This window comes from Chelonia mydas, chromosome 6 (assembly GCF_015237465.2).
Source record: "Chelonia mydas isolate rCheMyd1 chromosome 6, rCheMyd1.pri.v2, whole genome shotgun sequence".
In the NCBI taxonomy this organism is placed as follows: Eukaryota; Metazoa; Chordata; order Testudines; family Cheloniidae; genus Chelonia; species Chelonia mydas.
The window spans coordinates 93,883,075-93,909,817 of NC_051246.2; the positions used below are offsets into that span (position 1 = coordinate 93,883,075).

The 26,743-nt window shown below is 46.0% G+C and overlaps 1 protein-coding gene across 29 annotated transcripts in view; it reads left to right on the forward strand.

Annotated features, from left to right (window-relative positions):
- NRXN3 (neurexin 3) overlaps positions 1 to 26,743 on the forward strand; it is a 1,375,103-nt gene that overhangs the window by 387,195 nt on the left and 961,165 nt on the right. For all 29 annotated transcript variants that reach the window (XR_006291425.1, XR_006291426.1, XR_006291424.1 and 26 more), the window contains one exon: positions 22 to 183. Coding sequence is in view for 22 of the 29 variants with exons in the window: in XM_043548139.1 (XP_043404074.1) it covers positions 22 to 183 (162 nt within the window). In the remaining 7 variants the exon portion in view is untranslated. The remainder of the gene's footprint in view (positions 1 to 21; positions 184 to 26,743) is intronic.

Here is a 26,743-nt window from a genome sequence, read left to right on the forward strand (position 1 = left end):
TCCATTATATCCCTTGAACAGGTGACAATATCTGTGGATGGAATCCTCACTACCACGGGCTACACACAAGAGGATTACACCATGCTGGGTTCAGATGACTTCTTCTATGTAGGAGGGAGCCCAAGTACAGCAGATTTACCTGGATCACCGGTCAGCAACAACTTCATGGGCTGCCTCAAAGAGGTAATTTTCTTCTTTGACAACTGCTTTTTGGTTCTTGTTCCCCCCAAATGTTCTGTTTCCTGCCCTTCATTACACCCTGAATGTCTCTCTGAGGTTCTGAATCTTACCCTGACACTGCAACAGCTCTGTGGTCACATACACAGACAAACATGGCTGTCAGCCAGACACAAGGCATTAGCGACAGAACCCCGGATCTTGGGTTCTAAAAACCAGGCCTCTGTTGCTTGAGCTACAGAAAGATTTCCAATAGCTATCTGTGTCACTAAGGCAGTTATTTTCTGTAGGTTGTCAGCCACTTGAGAGCAGCGGTAAACACATGTGGACATTGGGATAATATCCAGAAAAATAAGGCAAATGGCCTTCCATTGCTAACTAGCATTTTCTGTGGTGAAAAAAGAAAATCACAGTCATCAGAAAATTCAATGTCTTGTTAAGTGACTAGACTTCACACAGGAGTAGGACTAGGAGTCGTAAAAAAAAAAAAGAGTAAAGTGACAGTAATAAGAAATAAAGACATATAATGTTACAGGTAAAATAGGATGACTGGTGCTTTTGTCACTCTCGTGATGATCATTAAAATATCAGCACTTGCCAGCAGTCTTCTACCCAGAGGGATCTGAACATGTGCAGTTATTTCTCTATGCTTGGAATAGGAATTGCAGCAGTTATTCCAGTACCCTCTGATAACTGTTGGTATATGTTGACTTTTTAATGGAAAGCATTGTAAAAGGCCTTCCTGCTGATGGTTTCTTGACCCTGTGTATCAATGTGCATGTCACTTTGTTGCAGGCTGTCTGCTAAAAGACATAGATTTTGAACCAACTGCCCTAGACCACTTCTTAGAGAGTTCATAATAAGGATTGCTGGTAACCAGGGTCCCTGTGCTACTGTGCAATGTGAAGTGTTGTGGGCGGGTTTCTTGTATTCTTGCTGTAGTATGTCTGATTTTGTTTTCCGCCAGAGGTGCCATTGAGCCCTCTGTCTTTGAACATTACAAGTATCAGCAGATCTGATCAAAGGAGAGGCAGTGGTGGGTTTTCTTGCAGAAATCATGTAACTGGCCATGTTAGGTCACATGCTCTTCTGTAATTGCCTAACAACTCTGCCATCTCACAAAAGGGCCACATGCAGTGTCAGACAGGCTATTCTCAAGAAGTTTTATGTTGTCTTAAGTGTGTTGGGCTCTGAATGATGCCCCCTCAAGGTGTTGGAACTGCTGTCTGCCTTAATCTTCTCAATCAGGAGATGTGCATTGGTTGTTGGAAAGAGGGATCTGGTCTGGATTAAATCTTATACAGAACATGAAAGTGCCCCTGCTGCATGAGAATGTAATCTGTCTGTGGCAGGCATCACATCTTTGTCTTTACTAGAAAGAGCCTAGGGCCTGATTTTCAAAGGTACAGAGCACCATACCTCCAACTGAAGTCAATGGGAGTTACCATTGCTTAACATCTCTGAACATCAGGATTGTAACTTACTTGTAGGTGCTGTAAAGATAACAGTAATAACAGCAGAAGAGTTCTGTAGTGGGGCGGCTGCCCCACTCCAAGATAAAAGGGATTGAGAGCAGCTGAGGGAGGCTGGTGAGGAGCTGACCACAGGTGTGGCCAGCTCAGTTAGGCCCAGCTGGCCCTGATAAGAGGGCTGGGGGCTACAAGCAGGGAGGAGTCTCTCCATCCTTGGAGGGAGAAGGCTCTAGCTGCCTGGGAGAAAAGGGTACTTGAAGCAGAGCAGAGCAGGGCTGGGGAAAGGCAAGAGGAGCTGGGGAGCTCCAGCCTGGAAACTCCACAGGCTGAGGCCTTGTGCAAGGCCTAAAGAGGTGCTGGGGCTGCAGAGGTGTAGTCTGGGGATAGGTAAAGGCAGCTGGTCCAAGCCCCTTGCCGATGGTGTGTGGCCATTACAGACTGCAGTTTGCCCCAGTGAGAGGGGGCTCAATGATGACTGGCATTAGTCACTGAGGCAAGGTAGGTATAGGGGGCGGGGGTTCCCTGGAGAGGGGAAACTGTGTGTGCAGTGGGCAGAACCTCAAGGGAAAAGGGCACCGGAGTCCGGGAGAGAGACAGGGCCTGAAGCAGGTGAGACACCGGCCAGAGGGAGGCGCTCTGAGGCTGGAAAGAGCTAATTCCCAGATGACCAGCAGGAGGTGCCGCACCAGTGAGTCTTCGCTGTGCTACAAGTTCATCTCTGAACTTTCATTTGGGCAGGGAAAGTAATGACAAGAAAATCCCCAGTAACTTTATTAGTATATATGGGGTTATTTGTGTTTTGGTAGTACACACAATGTGCTACCCATACACACACATGAAGACAGCACCTGTCTCGTTAAGAAGATGAGCAACCTAATGGGAGTGGTAAAGAAAGGGAAAGCAGACAATCAGTATAGAAATGTTTTAACTCCCATTCTACTAGGTAGGGTGACCATATTTCCCCTAGGGTGACGGCCGGGACAAGGCTTAGAAAAGGGACTGTCCTGGCCAAAACTGTCCTGCTCACCCTACTATTAGGCAGCGATAGCAGATATGTATGATCAGCCTGGACTTACAGGTTGGGTTGGTTTTGACTTATAGTCTGTTTAGTGGCAACTTGGTCTAATGGTGAACACAGTAATGCCTCTAGCACTCCTGAAGATGTGTGCACACAAGGTATGTCACCCTAACTCTAAGGGCATTTCAATATCTGCTGTGTCCTAAGGAGAACAGGAATCAGCCAGAATACAAACAGTAAAAATTTCTACAGCAGGGTGTTAGAGGGGAAAACTTTTTTGGGAACACATGGGAAAAGGGAGTCCTCTATAAAATAAGTAGCTTTACCAGTTAACACCTCTCATATTCCCAGCCAGCCATGTGTCATCATTGGTCCTACTAGGACATACACACACAACTGACAGTTCTGAAAGTTGTAAGCAGTGTTGTAGCCATGTTGGTCCCAGGGTATTGGAGAGACACCAATTGGAGAGACTTCTGTTGGTGAAAGAGACACGCTTTTGAGCTACACAGAGCTCTTCAGGGCTGGGAAAGATACTCCAAGTGTCACAGTTAAATACAAGGTGGAATAGATAGTTTAGCATAGTTAGCACATATTCTAAGGGACCACTCAATGTGGAGTGGAGAAGTGTTAATATTGTTTTGAAACTTTACTATGCAGCAGAAAAAGCTAACTCTAACCCAGCACCCTTTCCCCATTTCCCCTGCCGCACTCCTTGCCCTCGCCCACCATTGACACTCACCATTGTACAGGAAACAGGATGGTGGCCATGCAGGGTGCTCAGCACACATAGAAGGGGAAGAAAACTGGCACGAGGACCCAGGAGGCGGTGTCCAGCTGCAGAGGCAAGGAGCTGGAGCAGCCACCCTCCCTCACCCGGCAGAAGTGGCTCTGTCTCACATCCTCGCCTCCTCCCGACTCAGCTTGCAGGGAGAGGGGCTGAGCGAGGTGGAAATGTGCCGGAGTGGGGGAGGTGCAGCGTGGTAATTACAGAGCACCCCTTCCCCGCCCTCCTGGCAGGCTGAGCAGAGCAAGCTCTGGGCTCACAGAAATCAGGGGTGGGGCACTGGCACATGACCCTGCATGACCCCCCACTCATTGTCTCTGTTTTTGGTGGGGGGGGGGTAATGCTCTGCCTACCTACCCAAACTATGCCCATGTGTGCGGTTGACTGGTCAGTTTGTAACTCTGGTGTTTGTATCTCTGAGTTTCTATTGTACCTATGCTAAGAAATCTGTTTCACCTTGTATTTAACTATGACACTTGGAGTACCTTTTCCAGACTTGAAGAGCTCTGTGTAGCTCAAAAGCTTGTCTCTCTCACTAACAGAAGTTGGTCCAGTAAAAGATATTATCTCACCCACCATGCCTCTCTACAGTTTTGAAAGTTCTACTTTTCTTCAGCTCCAGTGCTGGTAGATAGGTTTGACGGTAAATGGCAGCTAATGGCTAAAAAGCAGTCTTAAATAATTGCACGGCTCCAGACCAAATGACCCAGCAAGCTGAGTGCATCCTAGAAACACACAGTCTAACACAGACAGCCTATCTGAAGTTCAGGCTTTCTGAGCTCTGCATAAAGCAAAATCCAGTTCCTAAGCTTTCCTTCCCACAGGATTCTCCAGAGGCGCTGACTTTCTAGTGTGCCAGGGGGTGCTTGAACCCCTGGCTGTACCCTAGGCTCCACCCCCACCCCACCCCTTCCCCCTAAGCCTCCCCACCCTACCTCTTCCTGTCCCCACCACTTCCCTGCCCTACCTCTTCCCACCCTGTTCTGCCCCCTCTCCCGAGTGTGCCCCCCCTCACTCCTCCTTCCCCCCCTCCCCCCAGTACCTCCTGTACACTGTGAAACAGCTGATCCAAGGTGGGTGGCAAGCACTATGGGGGAGGGGGAGGAGCTGATGGGGAGGGGCTGCTGGTGGGTGCTCAGCACCCACCATTTTTTTCCCAGGGGGTACTTAGCACCCATGGAGTCGGTGCCTATGTGATTCTCTGAACCTAAATAACATTGGGTACCACCAAAGTGCTGATGCGGGGGAGTTTGAGTGTTAAGGAACAGGGACATGCCGGTCAGGTCGCAGCAGGCAGTCCACTTCGCCTCCCCACAGGAGTGGGAAGGGTGCTCTTTGGGGAGTGGATTGTTCTCTCTCAGTATACCAGGCAATGCTTCCATGGACTGAAAAAGTGGATCAGAGTCAAGTACAAGGCAGTTTTTGATGTGGAACCCTTCACCAAGCTTTGTTTTCTCTTCTTTCCCTTGTCAAGGGAGAGAGAACTGACTGAAGGGCCTAGAGTGGGGTGGGAGGAGGCATTGTTTCATGGTGTCTGTGTATAAAATGTCTTGTGCGATTTCCACAGCATGCATCCGATGAAGTGAGCTGTAGCTCACGAAAGCTCATGCTCAAATAAATTGGTTAGTCTCTAAGGTGCCACAAGTCCTCCTTTTCTTTTTGCGAATACAGACTAACACGGCTGTTACTCTGAAACCTGCAGAATGACAGTGAGGGGTTGCAGAGAAGAAAGAACTCTTCTTGCTCTGTCCCCCTTCCCCCACACTGCTGAAAGGGAGGAGCAACAGGCTACAAAAAAGCAAATGTTTCCCCTTTCAGAGAACACAGTGGCTGGGGCAGAGTGCTCCTTTCCCCTGGATAAGTACCTACAATGCAATACCTCTCTGAGGAGCAAGAAATTCCCAGAGATGCAGGGGGGCTACACCGTGATAGTTACTGGATCGTAAACACCACCCGTCAGCCCAGCCGGGCTTCATGCTAATCCCTTGTAGGTGTTGCAGCAGAGGTCTCCATCCCGCTCTCCCTGTGCCCTCCCATGGGCAGCTTATTGAGAGGCTGAATCTCCCAAGGAAACAAGACGACTTAAATGGGAAGTGGGGGTGAGGCATTCTGCACATGCTCTTAATCTCTAGGGCCTCAGCTAGGTTGCTTCTGCCATATACTCTATTTGTGGTTAGAGCATCTCATCCCCACTTCGGGTCAGAGAGCAGATCATGGAGACCATAACACTGTGTGGGGGTAGAGTGCCTCACTCTCCCTGTCTGTGGCTGGGAAGGGCTTTCACATGGAGCAGTGACTGGTGGTGAGATGAGGGAAGTGCCCACAATGTGGGCAGCAATAGCAGGGCTGGACCTGAATATGGCCTCTGTGACCCCAGCCCTCAGGTGGGTTGGAAACAGCCCCCAGGGGGAGAGAGAGAGTCTCTTCTGAGGAAACCAGGCTGGGATGTCCATGGAGTTAACATGGCCTTTTTCTTGATTTGGTTAAGACAGAGCATTTCCCATACTCACCATAGCCATCTGGGCTTCTCTCATCCCCTCCTCTAATGGCTGCTGTGGCTCTGACTGGAGGAGTCCCATCAGGTTGTCAGCAGTATCTTCTAAATCATAAACCTAAGTGTTGAACTTAAGTTTTTATTTTTCTATTCAGTTTCACAAGAACTTAAAGGCACCCAAATGTCTACTAAACTATTGTTACTGATTTCTATAGACTACCTATCACTGTAGTAGAGCAACTGATACTGGAATGCGGGAGCAGGAGTGCAAAAGAAAAACAACTTCTTAAATTGAAAATAAAAGCAAATATGCAAACAAAATGTCCATATGCATCAAATATGTAAATTGAGGTATTGCATTATTTGCATAAAATCAAGTTTTCTGGATTTTCAGCCTTAACAGATATGAGTGAGTCTTCAAGTGGTGTTATCAGAAGGAGAGGATAGTGACCTTAGAGGTCAGTTCAAGGGGGATGTTCCAGACATAAGGAGTTTGTGAAAAAAGGTACAGAGACAGATGTGGAAGAACTGGACAAAGCTGGCCGTACTGGCAGAATGGAGGGTGCAATGGGGTTGATGTAATAAGAGATGATGAATAGACGAGTAGGGAGAAGAACTGTGAAGGGCCCTGAAGTTGAGGAAAAGAAGCTTGAACTTTATATGGTGAAAAAAGGAAAGCCATTGGTGGCATTCAAAGAGGTTGGTGATATGGTCAGAGGAGGAAGGGCAAGGAAGAAGATGGAAACCGCCATGTTTTGAACAGATTGGAAAGGCATGAGGTGGACATCAGGAAGGCTGGAGGAGGAGACTGCAATAATCACAATGGGAGATGAAGAGAGCCTGGGTGAGAATTTTAGCCATGGTGGCACAAAGGAAAGGTTGGCTTTTAAATTTTCTTACTCTAACCTCTTATAACCAGGGAAGGGAAAAGAGTGGAATACTCTGTGGATTCCATTAGGGATCCTTCATGCAGATCTAATTTACTTGAGCGTTAGGGGGGTGCATATATACTACAGAAACAAATAGTGTAGAAAACCCTAAGACAGGATAGCTGGTTGACAATGGAAAACACAATTTCATGAACTCTAACTTTGTTTCCATCAAAATTCTATCAAAAAGCTGAATTTTGGAAAATTTTGATTAGCTCTAACACATTTGATAGAAACAGTCACATTTGGATATGGGTACGATGTTGTGGGGGAAGGGAGAAATATTTTGCAGAGGCAAAAATACTTCCAGGCTGCACTAGTCATACTGTACCTCTTCTGGCTGTGATGGGATGTATCTGTGGAATGTGACTGAGAGAGACTCAAAGGAACTCAGCACACCTCTCTCTGTTATACAGCCACTGGGAGCCAGATTTTTTAAGAGGCTGTGCATGTGCTTAGTTTTTGTGTTCATAGCCATGATGCTGCATGCAAATCGGGTCTTTTTGCAGGCACAGGGCCATTTGTGTTAGTGAGGGCAGGGCTTCTGTTTGAGTTGGACTTTTCTGGGCAGAATATGGGTTGAGGAGGAAGAAAAATGAAAGGCTTGGGGACACAGATAGAAAGAGAAGGCCTGAAGACATCAGTATAAAGAGAAGGCAGGGAGTTGGTGGGTGGGGAGAGGGACAGAAGCAGAAGACCTAGGGCAGGGGTGGCCAACCTGAGCCTGAGAAGGAGCCAGAATTTACCAATGTACATTGCCAAAGAGCCACAGTAATACGTCAGCAGCCCCCATCCGCTCCCCCCGCTCCCAGTGCCTCCCACCCACCAGCAGCCCCACCGATCAGCACCTCCCCACACCTCCCGATCAGCTGTTTCGTGGCATGCAGGGGGCGGGGAGGAGCGAGGGCATGGCAGGCTTGGGGGTGGGGTTGGAAGGGGGGGGCAGGGCCTGTGGCAGAGCCAGGGGTTGAGCAGTGAGCACCCCCCGGCACATTGGAAAGTTGGCACCTGTAACTCCAGCACTGGAGTTGGTGCTTATACAAGGAGCTGCATATTAACTTCTGAAGAGCTGCACATGGCTCTGGAGCCACAGGTTGGCCACCCCTGGCCTAGGGACAGAAGAAGTCAGCCTGAGGATGAAGAGGACAAAGGGAGAATGTTGCTAGGATCTTGGGATGCTATCCACAGCAGGAAAGCCAGACAGCTGGAAAGCATGTGGGAGCCCAAGTCCCAGAGCAGCAGTTTAACAGCACCCCAAGAATCCATAAGTGGAGATGAGACAGAATTCCTTAACTGGTGAAATTTCATTTGCGCTCTGCGGAGGTGCTTAGGACATGAATAGCATTAATTGCACATAAAGGTTGGTCTGACACCGCTGCTCTGTTGCATCTGGATTGGTCTGTTTGTTTTTGTAATTGATTTTAAATGTAAGTGAGTTTAATGTTCAAAAAAGAAAGTGAGGGGCTAGCAGTACTGGACAGAGGCAGGCATAGCATGGGCACAAGATGTGTATGATTCCTCATCCTACAGACATGCCTTTTTCTTAATTTGTTACATCCCTTGTTGTTGCTGTCCAGAACAGGCACACAGCCCTGATGCTTCTAATCTGTGGGTTGCAGCTCTTCCTGTTGTTCTGAGTCCTGGGCCCCACATAAAACTCTGCTGAAGCACCTCAATCTTGACCTGCAGCGCGGTTTGCTATTCCAGTTCTGGGCCACCCTTGACGGTTCTACTGATGCACCTTATGACTGTATGCTTTGTGAGGCTGGCACTGTGTCATCTTGTGTGTTTGTACAGCACTCAGCATAATGAGGCTTCAATCCTGATTGGGACTTCTGGATACTGTGGCTATAGGAATAGTTAATATTAATAATAAATTGACCTTTAGCACATGATAAGGCAGAAATCTGCCAACGTTTGGGCAAGAGAAGGTGTGGAGATAATTGGTAAGGAGAACTGAAAGAATTTCCAGAAGGGGTGGCTTTGAAGGAGAAGGTGGTGGTGGTTCTGGTGGAAAGAAGGGGCCGGACATAGTTGTTAAGAGTTGTTATCCATGGGAGAAGAACAGAGGGGCTGAGGTGAGCTCTGTTACTGGCATCTAAGGAGATGAAGCATGTGGGGAGAGAAGCATCACATGCTAAAATAATGCAATTCTAAGATTTTTGTTTGTTTGTTTGTTTTTTTGTGAGATATAGGAAAAGAAAATGATGTGTCTGAAGCCACATAAGTGACTCGGAGGTGGGACCAGCATTAGAACTCAGAAATTTCTGGCTTCCAGTCACACTACATCTGTATCTGTATGATCTTGTTCCTCTTTATTATCCTTTCTGTTGGGCTGCTTCTCTTTACTCTCCTCACTTCCCAAGCTCTAGCAAATTGGCTTTTCCTGGAATGGGAACATCCAGGAGAAAGTATTGTTTCAGGAAATGCCAACTGAAAATGTCTGAGCCAGCCTGACATAAGTATCCTGGAACTGATGATTCTGGAGAATGTTTGCGGAGCATCTGTGAAATTCCTTTCTCTGTCCTGGTGCTCAATGACGGAGCAGATGGTAATACTTCTTTTGCATTCAAAGTCTGAGGGCTCTGAGTGGGACACATGGCAACCCTTTATCCAGGAGCACCTGCATTTAAAGCCTAATGAATAATTATTACTTAGCTCATCCATAGGGCTCTTCATCTGTAGAGCTCAAAGTTTGGGATTTTCAAAGAAGCCTAAGAGTATTAGCAGTGATATGACTTGGCAAGGTCACACGAGGTCAGTGGCGGAGCCAGGAATAGAATACAGGTCTCCTGACTCCTGCTCCAGGTCCCTACACACTGGGACTTACTGCTTCCCCACAGGCAGGACCTGTAACACAAATAATATGGAAGATGACTATGTAGTGCTTCAAGGCTTGTCTTCCTTTTGGATGATGGTAGCTGTTTCTGAAAGTCCCTACCTCTGACATCGCTGCCTCATTCCTGCCATCTTGAGAGGGTGAAAGACAGACATCAGATAGCATAGGTGCAGGAATTAAGGGTGCCAGCCTTTTGCCTGGCTGCCTGCCCTGCACCCAGCTTTGCTGCCACCTTGCTCCTAGGGTCCCAGCTGCCAGCCCTCTCCCAGGGTTTGCTGATGCCCCGCGCCTGGGGCTTTGCTCCCGGCCTCAGCTGGGGGTGGTGGACGGGGTAAAGGGGCTGGCTTTCAGCACCCCCACTATTAAAAGTGTTCCAGTGCCACTGTCAGAAAGTGTCACACTGGGTGGGTGTGGATTACATCCACCATGCATTTTAATTGACCAGAGGAGGCACTATTGACTGGTGTAAAATGCCCTCTTCTCTCCTCTTTTTGGGGATAAGTGAGCTTCCCTGCTTGGTAAACCATCTCCTCTCCCATACTCCAGCATATACAAACTCCATCACATCATTCCCATCCTCCAGTAAGGATTAATTTCAGGGGCCAGCTCAAAATTGCTGTTTTAAAACCCCCCACGAATTCATCCTCAACAACTTGATCTGTCTGTGCTGTCCTCCTTGCTCTCTTCACTGTTCTAGCACCACCTGCCCCTCTGTCGCTCCCTACTGTACAGCACCCAAATTGGCTTTTGAAAAAGATCAAAACTGATCTGTTTTTTTACTGAATAACCAATATTTTTACTGAAGTTCTTTTTTATTTTAATTTTTCCAACAAAAAAATAAACCAAACTGAGAAATTTCTGCAAAAAGTTTAATTTTGGTTGAAAAGCAGTTTTTTCATTTTTTTAACAGTCCTATACAAAGCTTAGATTCTTCTTTGAGTGATGTCCGTGTGGGTGCTCCCTATAGTGATGTCCCTATATGTGTGGCAGCACCCTCTGCACCTGGGATCAGAGATGCTCATCAGCAGTGCCCGTCAGACCACACATGCGCACCTCCACCCTCTCACGCTGTGAGTGGGACGTATGGATAGTGCTGTGCAGTCCAGCCGCCCCCAGTTCCTTCTCTACCACCTTTGGTCTGAGACGGAATCTGACTTCTCCTGTTCCCTCAGTAGTCAGTGCTTTACTTGTTAGTTGTAATGTAGTTAATATTTTCTTCTTCTCCTTTTCTTCTATTCTAAAAAAAAACAAACACCCCCCCCCCCCCCCAGTTTTTTGTTTTTACTTTACCATTACAGTTATTTCATAGCTTAGGTTTCACTTTCCTTGCTTCTCACCCTTCCTAACCGGGAAGCTTTTTTCCCCTCACCTTATGCCTGGATCCCCCAGATTTAAGAGGCGCATCTCTTGCGGGGCCACCTTCCCAGTAACGGATGGCCACCCACAGTATATTTCCTGTCTGGGAGAGGGACATGTCCCACAAAAGTGTTCCCACTGCCAAAGCCTGACATCCAGAGCCAGAAAAGACTAGGGCATTCACTTAAAACTTCTCACAGAGAAATCACTGTGACCTGCACCAGATCCAGGCCCAGCTCTTCCCCTGTGAGGCCTTCACATTCTGCCAGGTCATCTAGTGATTCTCACTCCCCTTGTCCCTCGAAGAGAAAGTCATCCCTTTCTTGCTCGGATGAGAAGGAACGGGCTCCATCCTCACAGGCCACCAGAACACCATCCCCTGCAAGGTCATTTATCTCAACAGCATCTGACAGGGGACATAGCTCCAGGGCCCATCCAAGTACTGGAATGAAGAAATGCTCTAAAGACCCTAACCGGGCAGACCTTCAGCCCTCCGCACTCTCTCTCAGCTCTGGAGATTGAGCCAAGCTGATTTCAGGAGCTACAGCACTTGCAAAACTGGTGGTACTGAGCAAGCTCTTGGCACCATCAAAATCATAAGCACCGGCCAAGACTTTGGCCCCATGTACTGACACTTTAGGAGACTATATCCCTCCTTTGGCACCAAGTTGTATGTCGGCACTGACGATGCTTTTCCTCCTTCCACAAGAGTTTTGATACCCTAAACGCCTGCTGGTATCAGACACTGCTGAGTCACCTCTCCTTTGATGTGACCTCCCCCCAATTGTAACCTCCTCTCCAGACTCACAACACTCCTCCCTTTCTCCCCTGAGGATGGCACCTCCCTTTCCCAGTGATGAGGAGGAAGAAGAGGAGGAGGGCTCCATCACTCCATTGTCTGTCAGATAAATCCCACCTACTCATCCTCACTGTGCACGTTGTACATCTGAGCCACAATCTTGGTGTGGACCACCATGGATGCAACCACATGTTCCACTCCCTCCACACTGGCCATATTTGGACCTGGGGCCATGTACAGGGCACAATCCGAGAAACCTTCCAGGGAGCAAAGCCAGAGACCTACATCAGTCCGTTGCCCTCTGGAGGCTGAACCCCCCACCGATACTGACTGAGGTGGAACAACAGGAGGAGGAAGCTCCACAAACATTACATTTCCCCCCCTCCCCTGATGAGGCTATCATGCCTCCACCCCCTGCATCTGCCAATGACTCCAGACACTTTCAAGATTTATTCTGTAGGATTGCAGACTCCCTGCAGATTCCTTTGGAGGAAGTCCAGGAGCAGCAGCATAAGCTGCTTGATATCCTCCACACATCCTCTTCCTCCAAGATCGTACTACCTATCAATGAGGTTCTTTTCGAGCCAGTGAAAGTGCTCTGGCAGATCCCGGCATCCATCCCTCCAACTTGAAAACATGCTGACAAAAAATACTATGTTCCCGCAAAAGATGCAGAATTTCTATTCTCACACCCTCCCCCAAATTCTCTGGTGGTCAGTGCACTGCAAGAGAGAGGCTGTCAATACTAATCCTGTTCTAGCCATCCATACAGAGATTGACAATGCCTAGACTTATTTGGATGCAAGGCATATTCATCAGTCACACTCCATCTTCGAGATGTGTGTCCCTATGGGTGCTCCACTACCCTCTCTCTTCCCTTCTGCTTCAGAGAGAAGGAACTGGGGGCAGTTGGACCGTATATCACTATATATACGTCCTGTTCACAGCATAAGAGGGGGAGGTACACAAGTGTGGTCCAACAGGCACTGCTGACGAAGATCTCAGGTGCAGGGGGCTCTGCTGTACCTACAGGGGAGCACCCACAGGGACATACATCTTGAAGAACGTCAGTTACTGCACAGGGCGAGTAACCTCATCTGGAAACATTGGTTCTAATCTCAGCTCTGTCAAGTAACAGCACTGTGACCCTAAGCAAGTCACTTAACTTGCCCTGCCGCAGTTTTCCCATTTGTAAATTGCTTTCAGATATAAAGTGCCATAATAATATTAAGGACCAGATGTTTAAAAAGGTATTTTGGTGTCTAAAGATGCAGATAGGAACCTACTTAGATTTTCAAATCACCTCTCCTGGGAGTTAGGTGCCTAACCTGCTGAGACCCTTTTGAAAGTCCCACTAAGCATCTGTCTGCATCTTTAGGCATCTAAATACCTTTATACAAGCTGGCCCTAAGTGTTATTCTGAGGGTTTGCATATGCAAGGATGAATATGGTATAAATGCATAGAGAGATACTTTATGTATCTAGTTGGGTCTGAATGAGTTTCTGAAACAAGAACGTGGAGGGTGGGTGGTGACAGTAAGACATACCATATAAATGACAGGGGTTTGAAATGTAGTCTAGTTAGCATCCTGCTGTTCTCCTCTATGAACAAATCTGGCAATAGTGTGCATACTTGTTTCACTCCTATGGTCATCCTGAATCATTCTGTGATCTTCGTGTCTGCTCTATCCACACTCCTCCAATTGCTGTAAATGTCTTGTATCTGCTTGATTAGTTTCTTGGGTTTGCCATACAGTGTCAAGACTTGCAATAACCCTTCCTGCCAAATGCTGTCAAAAGTCTGTTTGAGGTCTATAAAATTGTTATAACAGATTCAGTTGCATTCTGTGTACTTCTCTGATATCTGTATTTGTTCAGCTTGGGACTAGAAGCAGTAATGGCTGTAGCACTGAGAGATGAAACAAGAGGAGTTATGTTATGTGGAGAAACAGTGAATAACCTTAGATTGCTAGACAATATTGACCGCGTAGCATTGACCAGGGAAGATTTACAGACAATAACTGACAAGGTAGACCAGGAAAGCAGCAAATTCAAACCGAAGATCAGTGTGAAAGCAAAAACTATAACAAATGGAAGACGAGGAGGTAAAGATGAAAATTGGAGGCAAATAATTAGAACAAGTGGAAACATATGCATACCTTGGAAGAATAATATTGAGAAATGGGAATTGTGAGGATGACATTAAAAGAAGAATTAGAGTAGCTGCTACTGCTTTTGGAAAACTTTGAAAGATCTGGAAGGCTAAAGACATTTCAATATAAACAAAAATCAGCATATGAGAGAATTGTCATGCAGATACTACTGTACAGGTCTGAATGCTCAAGTACAAGGAAAGCTGACAATGGAAGATATGGGACTGGACATAGGCAGCCTGGCCTAACAGTCACACTGGGGCTGGTGTCCATAAGTCAAGGACAGCCACGAGGAGGTAGTCAGCAAGCAGGGAGCAGAATAATCACTACAGCTGGGATCAATAAGCAAGAGTCAGCGTCAGAGAACAGAGGTAGTACCGATGAAATAAAGAGGCAAGGGTCAGAGTCAGAGACTGAAGATCAGAAAGCAAGGTGTAGTCTGAAGTCACGGCAGGCCAGGTGTCTGTGTAATTTCCCAGGCAACTTTCTGAGGCACCATCCAGGTTAAATAGTGTGCATGGGCCAATCAGAGGGCTGTAGGGGTCTTTCACTCAACTCTTTGGGCGGTACTTCCTGCAACACCTAATCTCCACAGCGCTTCTTGGAGCTAGTTCTACATGGTCTCTCAGTGGCACTGTGGGGCTGTCCCTGGCTCTGCAGCTCTGTGTTCTAGTCCTGTAGTTCCTTTATAGACCTGGCCTCCAGAAATGAAGTGGTTGAGAGACATACTCAGAATTTAGAACCGCAGAAAATAAAAAATGAAGAGATAAGAAAACAGGACAAGAAATAACACTGTTACAGAAGATTCCAGTAAGACAGCTGTGATGGTTTAGACATGTCAAGAATGGACCTGAAAAGGATACCCTATGTGGCAGTACATACCAGAGAGCAAGGAACTAGACCTAAAGGAAAACAGGATGCATTAGATACACACAGTAAAGAATGACCTAGAACAAAAAGGATGAACAGAGCCCCAAAGCTGATACGATAGAAAGTGTTAGACTTTTTTTGGTCCTATTGTCACTGCTGAGCTGATGGGTGGGAATCAAAGAAGTAGTTCACCTGTTTGGGTGGTTGGGATTGCTGCTAGACTCAGACCAGACTGTGCCACTTAGATATCAAGCTTATTCTCTTGGTCTTGTGCTTTTTGCCCACCCTGCCATACTGGAGAGAACAGGAAGTCAAGGGTGAGATTTTTCCATGGTGGGATATTTACTGGTGCTCCTTATGACTGCCAGGTCTCAGGCTCAAGCACTGTTTGGAGAATACAGCTAGTCTCTCACACAGGAGTCAGGAGAATATGGTGTGTGTAATATTCCTCTACCATCCAAAAGCTTCAGAATAGCTGCACACAGAAGCAGCCTTCAAGAACAGGCCTCCCTTTCTCTCCATCTTTGATGGAACAGAATTGTCTAAACATGGTATAGAGTCTAGATGGCTCCTCCTTCTAGCTCATGTGCAAGGGAGTCTAAGTACTGTCTTCTTGTAGCCTCCCACAGAGGCAGAAGAACACCCAGTCTTTCCAGAGCTTCCTGATTATTGTTTGCTCTCAGGTAGATAAAATTGGGGATGGAGCAGTTTGTCCAGCCATGAGGCCAACAGGCTTATCGTGTGAGCTAATGCCCGCACACGACAAAGAGTGGATCATTGTGCCGTATTCTCAGGTATGGGAGCCTCCTATGGATTTGAATCCTGGGGCTCTAAGAATCCTGCCTTAATCTACTATTCCATTCTTAATTGGCAGCAAGAGCATCGGATGTGGACTCCCCCTTCCTCCAGCCTGAAATACAGTGGGACTCCCACTCCTGGTGTGCGTCTGCACCTCAGAGACATGCTGTATGTGCTGATTTTAAGGAAGTGCGAACTTATCCAACTGTGGAACTGCTGTAGGAGGAACATGTTCTCCTACCAGGAGCCAAAGCCTGTACTCACACTGGCATGTTTAGAAACTTTAAAGGCGAACAGAGAATATGGCCTATGCTTTGGGGTTACAGGAGCATTGTTTTTAGTTCAGATCAGAAGGAAGGGGGATATATAGCAACAATACCCTAGATGTCTTAACACACGTACATGCTCAAATCCTGCTCTTTTCAAAGGACAAAGAAATTAAATCCGGATACTGAATAATGATGGATGCACATTGGAAAGTTCTAAGCTAACAATGCAGGAATGGCAGAACTTATGGAGGTTGCCATGGGAAAGATTCCACCATATCTTACCTTTATCCACCCATGTGTGCACGAAGCTCAGCTGAACCTAATGCCCTCTGCTCTTAATTCCTCCTGCTCAGAGCAGCTTTTAAGAGCCCTCTGCTGACGGCTAATGAAGAAAGTAAGCATTCTCCTTTCTGCCTCTTTGCCTGGGAGTTCTTAGTTCCTAAGTTCAAGTGAGTATACTATTAAAGGAAATAATGGCAGGGGAATAAGAGAAATGGACTGAAATGGGCTTAAAAAAAATCTAGGCCAAAAGTGAGGAAACTCCCAGTAATGAGGGGGGATCGGTTAGGCTACAGAATTGTCTCCCAAAGAAAGTGGGGAGACCCTGTTGTTTGCAGTACATACATGAGTATAAACCAAGTAGAGCAAAAAGTTCCAGGAAAAAGATAGACCCAGGTATGTTCAGTAGCCACTACAGGGCTTGGGGTACATAGGAAAGAGGCCTGCCTAGGGTGCCAACATCCTAATACGGGAAAGAGAGCTACACTTACTCCTATGGCAGATAAATTGGTTAGTCTCTAAGGTGCCACAAGTACTCCTTTTCTTTTTGCGAATACAGACTAACACGGCTGATACTCTGAATCCTATGGCATGCAGAGCCCAGAAGCTCAGCATTCAGAGTACTGGTGAAGTGGAGCATGCAGAGTTTAATATTTCCTCTGATCCTGTGACGTAGTGTGTGGGTACCAGATAGAGCTCTACCAGTGATTAGGGGAGTTCCTCTCCTTCATGTACTTGGCTAGCTGCCCTAGCCTGTGGGATTAAAAGGGTCATTAGTGTTTTGGCATAGGGACCCATCTCTTAGAAAACTTTCCTTTGAAGGTTACCCTAGTTGAAGATGGTCATCCTCTTTCTAGCTACTTTTGGAAATATCTGTAGACGTATACCAAGGGGAAGGGTCATTGTTAGAATTTTTTTCCCGATGAGTTTAAAATGCCCTTTGTATAATTTCATACCAATCTAATCTCAGGACCACAGGGGGTTTCTTTATCTTCTTGATAATTTTTCTTTCTTTTGTCTGATTTCTCTCCAATTTGGTGATATCATTTTGATACCAGGGGCATAGCACTGAACACCGTATTCTTGGTGTGGTTTCACCTCAGCCATACATACTGAATAGGAAAGGAGGGTTTCTTCTCTGGCTGATGCAGTGCCTCTTAGTGTGCACCCCAAATCATTTTGTTTGGCTACCACATTGCATCACAATCTTGCCTCTAATTTCTTTCCTACTCTAATTCCTGGCTCTGTTTTGTCATTGCTACTTTCCAGGTCTCTCTCCCACTGAATATCTGTGGTTTGGATTGTTCTGTCCCTCAAATTGAATTAGTTGTGTTTACTCATGTCAGATCTCACTGTTCATATCTCTAGGTCCCTTGGTATTATTCATCTGTTCTTTTGGAGATCGTAGCACATCTTAAAGGAGTATCACTCCAGAGCTCTGTAGAGAATCTGCCTTGGAAACTGCAATATTATTGTGATTACATCTTTGTATTACTGTAGCACCCAGAAGCCCAAGTCAGATTGTGCTGGGCACTGTGCAGACATATGCAAAGATATGGCTCCTGTCCAGAAGAACTTATATCTGGACTTTGCACCCTTTGAGCTGGAACCCCCCCCCCACCCCCGGCCGCAGGAAAAGTAACTCTGGGAGATTAGTATTGTAATTAATTCATGGGGTCCTAGGAATTTCATGAGTGTAACTGTACTGCATATCATAGCCACTGGGGACTTCATGTCAGGGGGGAGGGGGGACTCAGAGTCTTCTGCTTTGCATACACAGGTCTTTAGCGCTTAAGCTGAAGGAGAGCCTCAGTTAGCTGTTAGCAACATGGGGTCTGACACACAATTTAGCAGTCATACCTCCATCCAGTAGAGGGCAGTGATAGTGGGCAAAGGAGCAGTGGATGGGGTCCTTATGCCTGCCAAAGTCACAAGTTGGCGTAGCATCTCTAGGGAGATTGGGGAGCATGGTACTAGTGACTATAGCATTGCTACACCCTTAGACAAGGTGCAGCATTCATGTGCCTATGATCATACTCCCTCCGTGCTCCGACACTCTTCCTATTGGCCTTCAAGGTTCTGGCACAGCTCTAGTACCCCACTTGCTGCTAGGAAGCTCTGAGCCTGCTTTCCAGCAGGGCAGCACTTGGTCCCAGCAGCACCCCCTCACTGTAGTAATGCTAGAAAGGAGAAGGGGGAGAACTGCAGAATTAGGGTAGAGGTGGGAAAGAAGACTGGCATTTAAAATGGGGCTTGAGGATGGCATAATTGAGCCCATTAAAACCATGCCTCCCTTTTTGATTATTAGCCATTTTAATTGGAATGGGTTTTGCATCCAGAGCGAGCCTCCGAACAGATGATTAATGGTTTAATCTGTAATAACTTTGTTTTATAGAACCCTGCTAGGAGTCAGCATCTGGTGAGCCAAGCTATTTAAAGCTGTGTTAATTCTGTTAATTGCTCTACGTTTATTCGGATTGCTGGCACCTGCGGGCTTTGGGATAATTGGGGGGAGGGGGGGTATATTCTCTCCCTCTCTCTCGCTGAGGAAAATAGAGAGGGCCATTTCCTCAGCTTGAAATGCTAACCTTGGCAGAATGTCCTGGCTGGAGCACTTGTCCTTGAGATTCCCACTTTCACCACAGCTGAAGGCAGTGAGATGCCAGGCGGAGATAGTATGCTGCCTTGGCTGGGACTGGAGTGAAGCAGACATCCTGCTTTTGCATGCACTCCCCATCATCAGGCGGCAGTAGCATCAGGGAATGGAGGGAGTGATTTTAAAAGGTTGATCAGGTCTGCCCTGTTCTGCTACACTTCTCAGCTGGCTGCCAATGTTCATTTTCCACTCTGAGAAATGCTTTGGTAGGTTTCAAGCCCAGAACTCAGCAACCCAGAGCAGATGTGGGGAAAAGTTTGCTGCTCATTTTTGAACTTTGATCAGGGTAAATCTTCCAGAGTGGGAAAGAGAATTTGTGGTGACTAAAGTTCCCTGTGAAATGCATGGAAATAGTTAGATTTTCAATGAGATCTTTTGGTGTAATATGGATAAATCTTGAGGTTTTACGCTGGCCTGGACAAAGCCCTGGAGAGCACACTGTAGGGAACAATCCTGACCCTAGGGCCTGAGTAGGAAGTTGAAGCTCTTTTCCATCTCTGGTTTCTGTGCTTTGAGGGGATACTCACTTAAATGGAACAGCTACTGGTAAGCTTGCACACAGATTTCCAGCTGAGACCAGCTCACCATGGCTCCTACCACGATAGCTGAGAGTAGAGGCTAGGGCTACCATTTTGACAGCCGGGTGAATCAAGGCCTACACGTAAGGTTTCCTGTTCAGGGCCTGTCTGTGGTGACATACACAACAAATCTAGCTACCAACAGGGAAGACTTTGCTAACTGGTGACATCCTCTTTATTTTTCAGGCTCCCAGTTGGCTGGCCTTGGAGGCTCTGTTTCACAGAGCAGGCCAGTCAAACACAAGTGTGACATCTACCCCACTCACAGTGCTGATTTCCACACAGCTGTAGCAGTCCCTTGCTTCTTTTCCGCCAATTGCTATTTACTCAACTCGCTTTCCTACACACCTGATGGAGGCTGGTGTAGGTGAGCCAATATGCTAAGGAGTGAAGGAAAAAAACTGGGTTGATTTGTGCTTTGCCTCAATCTGGTCAGTTGAGTTTGGCTTTGGCTTTAGATTCACAGCCGTAGAACTAAAGAAAGCCCACGCATGCGTCGTCTTCTCTTATTCTAGCATTAGTCCCATCTATGTGGGGTTGGCTTTTTGAGTCCTTGTATAAATGACTTGTTTCATGGATTTCTTTGGCAAAGTTTATGGCCGGCTGCCAGCCTACCACCAACTGGGGAAGGTGTAATGACACCTTTCATGGGCTTATGCAGTGAATAAACTTTTATGATCGTGTCTGAGGATTTTTGATCAGTAAGAATGTTGTAATTTGACTGCAGTAACCAAGTACTTGTCAGTAGTGTTAAACTAGACTCTACTCTGAAATTCTGGAGCTCCCATCACCTTGCTTTTCTCTTCTGCCTACAGCTGTTTTCCTAGGCTCCCTGTGGTGTTCTCTGGTATGTGTTGAATTTACTCAGTCCTGCCCTTCTATTCAGTTTGTATTAGATAAAATAGTGACCTTTGGCTTGAGCTTGTGACTGACACGGTCATTTTCATCATGTTATCCAGGAATTAAAATACAGCTGTTTGTGTACTTACTTATTTATCAGGAGAATCCCAATTGGATTAGATGCATCTTGTTTCTAAGGGTAGCCTCAGAGAAGACCGTTACAGGCCATGGTACATGTACCTGTCCACCTCATTACAAGCATCACACAGGTTAATGGTGTTAAAGGTTTATATACAGCTGTGGGAGAAGCAGAAGAACAGGGGACATCAGAGCTGGTATCAGGAAGGAGCAGAGGTCTGATGTGATACAAGAGGAGGTCTGAGATGTAGGCACAGACGAAGTTATCTAGAGGCATGTAGATAAAGGTAAGAAGTTTGAAGTTGGTGTGGTGGGAAAAGTGAAGGAGCCAGGGAAGGGGTTCACAAGGGAAGGGGCATTTGTGGTTTGATCAAAGGATGAAGATCCCAATTTTAGTGGCTGCATTTTGAATAAAATAGTGAAGGGAAGGAGAGTGCTGTGGTCTGTCTGATCAAGGGATGAAGACGATAATTTTAGTGTCTGTGTTTTGTTTGAAATGGAGGGTGGCAACGTGAATGTCAGGGAGGCCACAGAGGAGGAGGTTGCTGTAACGGAAGTGGGAGATGGGGCCCGGATGATAGTCTTGGCTGTTGGGACAGAGCTGAAGGATGGGAATTTCAATACGCCCTCAGCTCTTGTGGGGGTGTTAATAAATCCTACCAAATTCCAACACAGATAGGTTCCCCATATCCTCCTCCTGTTGGATACGGTATTCTTCATCACTTCCTGTACTAAACTGAGTAAAGCTGTAAAACTGCTGCTAAGTTGCACTGCAAAGGTGGCTGCATTTCAATGCTGAGTGATGCTGAAGTGGAGTTTGTAAATTCCACAAAAAGTGCTAACAAAATTAATCCATCATAATCTCTCCAAGCCAGTGTGGGCCTTGCTAGCAATGCTTCTGATGTGTTTGCATTTCTTCTCCTATGGCTGTTACCACTAACATAACAATAAAGGGGGTTTATTACTGCCAAATGAGTCTCTGTTCTGAGCTCTGAGCCTCAGTGGGGTTACCCTTTACAGGAAACTTAAAAAGCAAGGAGTGGTTTTTACTGCCTCAGATCAGTGGACTGGTGCTGTGTAAAAAAGGGCTGAGAAGGGACTGTCCCACTGGGACAAACTTCAGACAATCATAGACATTAGAGATGGCAAACACCTACTAGGTCACGTTGTCCATCTCCCCCTACCAAGTGCACCATTGTTCCCTTCATTATATTAAATGGGAAATGTGTATACAAAGAACCTTTTTACCAGTACTTTGCTCACCAATTTCTCTATTCGCTTTCCTACTGCTAAAGACATTTTAAGGATAAAGAAGAGCTCTTCCATCACATCTGGGCTTCTCTTGCCCATTGGCTCTCTCGGGTGGTGATAATAACACTTGGCACTTTTAAAGGGATCTTAATTTGGAGATGTCTAAGCTCTTTACAGAGGAGGTGAAAATTATGAATTCAATTTTTTTTACTTAACTAAGGGCTTGTCTACATTGCAGATGCTACAGCACTGCAGCTGTGCTATAGTGCAGATGCTTGCTACAGCGATGGAAGGGTTTTTTAGTCACTGTAGTTAATCTGCACCTCCTAGAGACCATAGCTAGTTGATGGAAGAATTCATCTATCAAATTAGCAGTATCTGTACTGGTGCTTAGATCGACCTGGCTACATCACTCAGGGGTGTGGGAAAAAGTCACACCCTGAGAAATGAATTTTAGATGGAGACCATTCTAAGGCACTAACAGAGAGAGTCATTTGCTGAAAGTTTACGTAGTAGAGAGAGTCATTTGCTGAAAGTTTACATAGTAAGTTAGTGGCAGCATCAGGAGTAGAAGCCAGGAGTTTTAACTCCTAGTCCCATACTTAGTCCAGTAAAAGACGGGTGCCCATTAACCGTTTGAGAGTATGGCAAGAGCTTCAGTTGCAATCTTCTAATCTGCTGTCAGGTGGATTATTCAGTGCACCCGAGGATGTCCTCAATTCATAGATTTTTAAGACCAGAGGAGCTCATCATGATCAACTCACCTGACCTCCTACATAACATAAGCCATAGAATTCCGTTCAGCAATTCATGGAGTTTCAGGCAAGAAGGGATGTTTGGATCATCTAGTCCAGGGGTTCTCAAACTTCATTGCCTTGCAACCCCCTTCAAACAACAAAAATTATGACACAACCCCATGAGGGGGGACCGAAGCCTGAGCCCGCCCAAGCTCTACCGCCCCGGGGAGAGTGAGCAGGGATTTGGCAAAGCCAAAGTCTGAGCCCCATTGGTCTGGGCAGGGGTCCAAAGCCGAAGCCCAAGGGCTTCAGCCCCAGGCAGGGGGCCTGTAACATGAGCTTTGCTGCCCAGGGTGGAAGCCCTTGGGCTTTGGCCCAGGGTGGTTGGGCTTGGGGTTTGGCCCTGGGCTCCAGCAAGTCTAAGCCAGCCCTGGAGACCCCATTAAAATGGGGTCCTGACCCACAGTTTGAGAACTGCTGATCTAGTCTGACCTCCTGTATATCACAGACTGCTAAATTTCACCAGCTTACCCCTCTGTTGAGCCCAATAACTTGTGTTTGGCTAAAACACATCTTCCAGAAAGGCATCTAGGCTTCATTTAACACCATCAAGAAATAGAGACTCCACCACTTCCCTGGATAGTCAGTTCCAGCGGTTAATCACCCTCACTGTTAAAATTTTATGTCTTATTTCCATTCGAATTGTGCAGGAAGTCAGACTAGATGATCATAACGGTCCCTTCCGACCTTAGCATCTCTGAATTTGGTTGGCTTCAGCTTCCAGCCATTGGCTCTTGCTATTCATTTCTTTGTTAAAGACCCCTTTAGTACCAGTTATTTCCATCTCATAAAGGGACTTCTACACTGTAATCAGGTCACCTCAATCTGCTCTTTGATAAACTAAGCAGATTGAGCTCTTACAGTCCCACTATAAGGCATTTTCTCCAGTCCTCAAATCACTTTTATGGCTCTTTTCTGCACCCTCTCCAGTTTTTGTATATCCCTTTAAAAATGTGTACACCAGAACTCGATGCAATATTCCAGTATTGGTTCCACCAGTGCTGTATGGAGAGGTAAAATAACTTCCCTACTCCTTCATGCTGCTCCCCTGTTTATAAATTCAAGGATCACATTGGCCCTTTTTACCACATCACCACACTGGGAGCTCACATTGGGTTATTTCCTGTGACCCATAAATCCTCTTTAGAATCACTGTGTTCCAGTGTACAGACCCCCATTCTGTAAAGATGCCCTGTACTACTTGTTCCTGGATGTATAACTGCACTTGTCTGTATAAAACACATTTTGTTTGAATCGGCCCAGATTACCAAGCAATACAGATCACTCTGTATGACTGTCCAGTTCTCATCATTATGTACTATTTTCTGTCTTCTGCAAATTTTATCTGCAGTGATTTTATATTTGCTTCCAGATCATTGATGCAAATGTTGAATAGCCGTCGACCCTAATACCGATCCCTGCAGAACTCCAGGATGTTGTGATTAAGGAACTAGAATGGTGCAATCACCAACATGGCACACATTAAGTGGCTAATTGACAGGTCTCAAAATGTAATTGTAAATGGGGTATCCTCACTGAGAAGGTGTTTCTGGTGGGGTCCCGCAGGGATTGGTTCTTGGCTCTGTGCTGTTTGTTGTTGTTTTCAGTGACCTGGAAGAAAATATAAAATCACTGGTAAAGTTTCCAGATGACACAAAGACGTGGGAGTGGTAAATACGGAAGAGGACAGATTGCTGATTGATTGGTAGCAAGCAGAAGTATGCATTTTAATACACCCAAATACAAACGTCTTACATCTAGGAACAAAGAATGTAAGCTATACTTACTCTATCCTGGAATGCAGTTGTAACTCACACACACGCTGGGTGTGGTGTTCTTCCCATCTAGTGGCACCGAGACCACTTAGAGCAATTAATGAGTCTGCTCTCAGCCTTAGTTAACAGCCAGTTGGCTTTTAGCTCATGCGGTAGAGGCTCATGCACTAAGCTCCAGAGGTCCCCAGTTCAATCCTGCCCGTTGGCGTTACACAGTGACTCTGGAAAAGACTTAGAAACATGGTGGATAATCAGCTGAATATGAGCTCCCAGTGTGATGCTTTGGCAAAAGGAGTTAATCTTTAGATGTATAAACAAGGGAATCTTGAGTAGGAGTTGGGATGTTACATTACTTCTGTATTTGGCAAAATGCGACCACTACTCTAATACTGTGTCCATTGCTGGTGTTCACAACTCACGAAGGTTATTGATCAACTGGAAAGGGTTCAGAGAAGAGCCACGAGAATGATTACAGGATTAGAAAACATGCCTTATAGTGTTCGACTCCAGGAGTTCAGTCTGTTTAGTTTAACAAAGAGAAGGTTAAAGGATGACTTCATCACAGTCTATAAGCACTTACATGGGGAACAGACTTTGATAATAGGCTTTTCAGTCTAGCAGTCAGAGATAAAGTAAATCTAATGGCTGGAAGGTGAAACTAAGCAAATTCAGACCAGAAATAAGGTGCAAATTGTTAGCAGAGAAGATTATTAACTGTTGGAACAACTTACCAAGGGTTGTGGTTAATTCTCCACAACTAGATCATTTTAAATCAAGATTAGATACTTTTCTGAACAATCTGCTCTAGTTCAAACAGAAAGTAAGTCAGGGAAGTTCTATGGCCCGTGTCATACAGGAGATCAGACAACATGATCACAATGGTCCCTTCTGGCCTTCCCATCTATGAATCACTAGAAACACCCACGTTCGATGATAATTCCCCACTGATGACAACTTTCTGAGATTGATCAGTTAGCCAGTTCTTAATTCATTTAATGTGTTCTTTCTTGATATTGTATAGTGCTAATTTTTAATCAGAATGTCATGCCATACTAAGTCAAATGTCTTCCTAAGTCTAAGGGCTTGTCTAGATTAACAGAACACAGCATGCTGGGGTGTAAATCTATAGTACCACTAGCATGCTGTATCCTAAATGGCCATTTCAAAGTGGAGTGGATCAAGGCACACAAGGGAATGATTAGTGCATGGTACCTATGGCTAGTTAATGCACGGCATGCTAGTGCACTGTAGATTTACTCCCCAGCTTGCTGCACGCTAACTGTTTGTCTAGACAAGTCCTTTGTATATTACTACTACCCAGTAACCTTTATAAACCTAACATGTGGTGATCTTAAAGAATGATTGTTTGACAAGACATTTTCCCTAAAATCATGCTGACTGGCATTAATTTTATCCCTTTAATTCTTTATTAATTGGAGCCCTGTGAGGGGGTATACAAACCCTACATGAGTCAGGAAAGGGTTAATGACTGCTGGTATCCCCATGAGCTTTACCTTGTGACACCTGAAGCTTGGGTCAGGTAAGTGAGGGAAGAGCTAAATAGAGGGAGCCCAGCTCAGTTGGTTCCTAGCTAGGAGGAAGCGCAGGAACTGAGGGAAACTGCTGCCTGTCAGGGCCTCCCTGGGGGAGGGTAGGCCTGGCATGAGAGGATTGCCCTGTTTGGCTTCCAATGACCAATTTAGGTTGCAAGAGCCCAGGCGGATTAGAAATACGTTTGCTTTGTACTCTGAAGAGCCCAGGAGGGGTGAAGCGTCTGCAAAGAGTTGAGCCTGGGGTGGAAGGATTTAGCTTTTTTTGTGCTAAGCTAGGACTTTGGGGACCCTGGAATGGGAGGAATTTTCACATGAGCTGGTTGGAGGGCTAAGACACTTCCACACACCCTGCCCTCCCCAGCCCCTTCTAGGCTGATAGGAGGGAAACAAGCAGAGTCACAGCGGCACTGTGCCAGGCCTTTAGGGGGCATGCCAGTTCAGCACTTGGCCACAAACCTGAATTAGCTTTTCCATTATTTTGCCCCGGGTCAATCATCCTGTTTGCCCTTTTTGAGTATTGGCACAACAGTAACATTTTTCCAGTCATCCGGAATTTTCTCAGTCCTCCAAGTATTATTAAAAATTAACAGTGAGCTAGAGCGTTCCTTGGCCAGCAGTTAGGACCCTTGGGTGCAAGTAATCTGAGCTTGTTTATTTAAAAATATTTGACCCCGGTAGATGTTGTTTAACATCCTCCTTGGTTACTAATGGACTAGAAAGTGATTAATCATCTGTATATGATATGAGCACATCATCTTGCTTCTTTCTAAATACAGAACAGAAATATGGATCGCTTGTCTTTTCTGCATCATCATTAACAGTTTTATCATCTCCGCCGAGTAATGGGCCTATATAACTGCTAGGATTTTTTTTTTAATTGTTGCCTCAGCCCTACCAGCCATAGATTTTTTTTCC